This window comes from Phyllobates terribilis, unplaced genomic scaffold, assembly GCF_046119375.1.
Source record: "Phyllobates terribilis strain yellow unplaced genomic scaffold, ASM4611937v1 Scaffold_13__5_contigs__length_258822181, whole genome shotgun sequence".
Taxonomy (NCBI): Eukaryota; Metazoa; Chordata; class Amphibia; order Anura; family Dendrobatidae; genus Phyllobates; species Phyllobates terribilis.
The window spans coordinates 98,237,025-98,239,964 of NW_027362773.1; the positions used below are offsets into that span (position 1 = coordinate 98,237,025).

Consider the following 2,940-nt stretch of genomic DNA (forward strand, 5'->3'; position numbering starts at 1 on the left):
AGAAAACACATTTAAGTTTTATAGGCATTTCACTACTTTAACTTGGCAAAAAAAAATACACAAAACTTTATATTTTTTAAATAAGTCATATATTACAGTAGCGGCCAGGACAACTTTGTCATTTACAGCACATGTAAAAATATTCCATTTACTCTCAAATACATGAGACCGTTTCCGCACAGTAACTACAAAATAACATTCAGGGCATGGTAATAAACATTGGCTCCAGCAAGATATCCTCATGTTCGAAGCCGAGATATTTAACTTGCTGGAACAAACAGAGCTTGTAACTTGGAGACTAACCGGACATGTAACTAAAGGAATAATGAGGATGTATTATTTATCTTGGCTGAAGTGCTGGGCTGGTAAAAAGTTTGCAAACCTCAAAAATCAGCTCAGGGCAGATTGACCATTCAGGTATAAGGGCCTAGTCATCGTGTATAAGTGCATAATGTACAAGTGACAGGTGCTACACAACTATATATATATAAAGGGCCCATTATCTTTTCTGCCTGGGAGCCCGTATAACCTAATTGTTCCTAATGCCAATGCATTTAGATTAAAAGCACATGCACATAATTAAAACTTTGCACATATTTATTATAAAAAAAATACCAAGAAAACAAAGGTTTTTTCTCCTGGGCTTGTCAGAGTCAGCCTTGTATTTTGTAAGGAATGTGCAACAAAGATACTGTGGGGCCTTTACAATAAATCTAGTACAATCCAACAGTAGAGTCCCAGGGGTCCATTGGATGTGTTGGCCTCATGTGCAAATAGAAAAGTGATAAATATTATAAAGTTTCCTTAGAGATAGCATCTGTTGATAAAGAAGAGACCTTGTGACTTCAGGTCCTAGTGAGCATCTGTGAACTCTGAGTGTGGTATTTAGTCATGTCAGCTATACCAAGGACTCACAGACTGGTGTGGAGTCAGAGTCCTGACTGTGCATGGAGCTTAACCCGGTGTCTGAATCCTCATCATTCCCCTCAGAATTAGTGCATGGGCCCATGTCTTTTTCAACCCAAACTCCTGAGCCTTCATTACATGTCCTCTCTACAACCTGTGAGCAACCTGGCCTGAGCTCCTCACATGTATCCTGTGTCTCTGACAAGTCTAAGGTACCAAGGTTGTCCAAAAGACTTTGTAATTCTTTCTCCTTTTCATTCCATACTTCTTGGGAATAATCCAAATCCGCCTTGATAGCCTCCAGGTCTGTGTTCAACCTCAGTCCTATGTAGAGACTGGCACTGAGCTCAGTTTTAACCCTCTCCTGCTGAAGGAGCAATTCATTTTCACATTCCCCCTCATCTGCAATTGTTGTAGTAGGGTCCTGGTCTTTTGAGGACAGGTCATCCTGACGTCTTTCCATCCACCTTTTGTTTAGTTCCTCTTGGATCTGAATGGTAATTTGCTCAATCAAAGCCTCCTGTTGGGTTATTTGATCTTGCAGCAGTAAGATTCCCTCACATTTTCGTGCATAGTCCTCAAAGTCTACAAAAAGTTCTTCTTCAGAACAATTGTCTTCTGCCTTGATGTCACAAGTCTTATCTGGAACAACACCAACCAAATATGTGTCTTGGACATAATTAACACCGTGTCTTTTCATCCTGTCAAAATGAATTTTAGCCTCATACCTCTCTATGTCCCTGTCCAGATCCTTAATCCTCTGCACCTGCTGTCGCATGGTGTGATCCTGGGACAGAACTAGATGGACCAGAGTCTCCATCTTCTCCACTGCATTGGACTCTTTGGACAAAGTTTCTTGCCTCCTTTTGTTCATCTTGGCCAACTTTCGGAAAGCTTTCCTTACCACCCTGCGTTGTTTCTCTTGGTTGAGGGCCATGGTGGCTTTGGTGGCCCCTTTAAAGGGACACGGGCTTTCCCTGCTGAGAACCACTTTAGCTTCAGCACTTCTAGGTCCAATATTGGGTAGAGAAGCTTCATTCCTGACCAGCACAAACCTCACATTCTCCTGCTCCTCACCCCAAGCAGTCCAAAGTCTCAGTATCTTGGTTTTGTTTGGAAGGATCCTCTCAAAACCCCTCCATTTTTCCACAATACAGTAAGACTGAGCTGGTGCCAACATCATGGACCCCTCAACAGATTGCTTCTGATTGTGATCATCCAACAGGACCTTGACCACATCTGCACAAGTTGTGCGTCTGGTGAGTCCAGAGACAAGTTTCTCCTCTTCACATAACCAGACAGAAATCTTCCACTCCTCCTCGCTTTCCATCTCCTTTCCCAGGTCGGATCACAATCTGCGCTTGGAGAATATGCGAACACAACTATAATCCATAGGGTTTAGTGCAGTCGAACAGTAAAGTCCTGCGGAGACCTCCACTATCCAGCTTGGATAGTCCTTTAAAGATGGCTGCTTCTTCCAAAAGTGTGCAAAGTGCCCCTGATCTCAGACGTGGGGCGCCCACAGGAGCGCAGGGCTAGCAGTGATGTCTTTCTCCTTGCTGCGCTTTGCTGGGATAACTTTTCTGCGCAATCAGATCTGCGGAGCCATCTCAAGTGCAGGCTGCGCCTCCAGGACCAAGCCAGCCTCCCTCTGCGCCAGCACAGCTCAGTCTGAGGCTTTTCCTCCAGACACACGAAACTATCCCCGCCCTGCACTGGGATCAGCCAACTCCAGTACACCGACTGCAAGTCCCTGCCTCACACTCAGCTATTGGGAAGAGTTCCTAGAGTCACAGGCAGGTGAGAGGAACTTCACAGTCGCATAGGATCCTCATTTTATGCTTCAGAATAAGTGACTTTATTATGAACATTGTTAGAAACAATGGAAAGTAGTAAATGTAATTAAATGACTCAAATGTGTAAAACTAAAGCCCCTGATATTACATCTATCATTCTTTCAATCTGATTCTTGAAATATGTAATACTAGTATTATACCTACAGACTAGACTAGATTTCTTTTTTTTTCTTTGCAC

At 43.2% G+C, this 2,940-nt stretch overlaps 1 protein-coding gene across 1 annotated transcript; it reads right to left on the reverse strand.

Annotated features, from left to right (window-relative positions):
• Nucleotides 1–579: 579 nt before the first annotated feature.
• On the reverse strand, nucleotides 580–2,607 carry RASSF10 (Ras association domain family member 10). Its single transcript, XM_073658255.1, has one exon. The coding sequence runs from the start codon at nucleotides 2,234–2,236 to the stop codon at nucleotides 899–901; it is 1,338 nt and encodes a 445-aa protein (XP_073514356.1). The 5' UTR covers nucleotides 2,237–2,607; the 3' UTR covers nucleotides 580–898.
• Nucleotides 2,608–2,940: the final 333 nt, after the last annotated feature.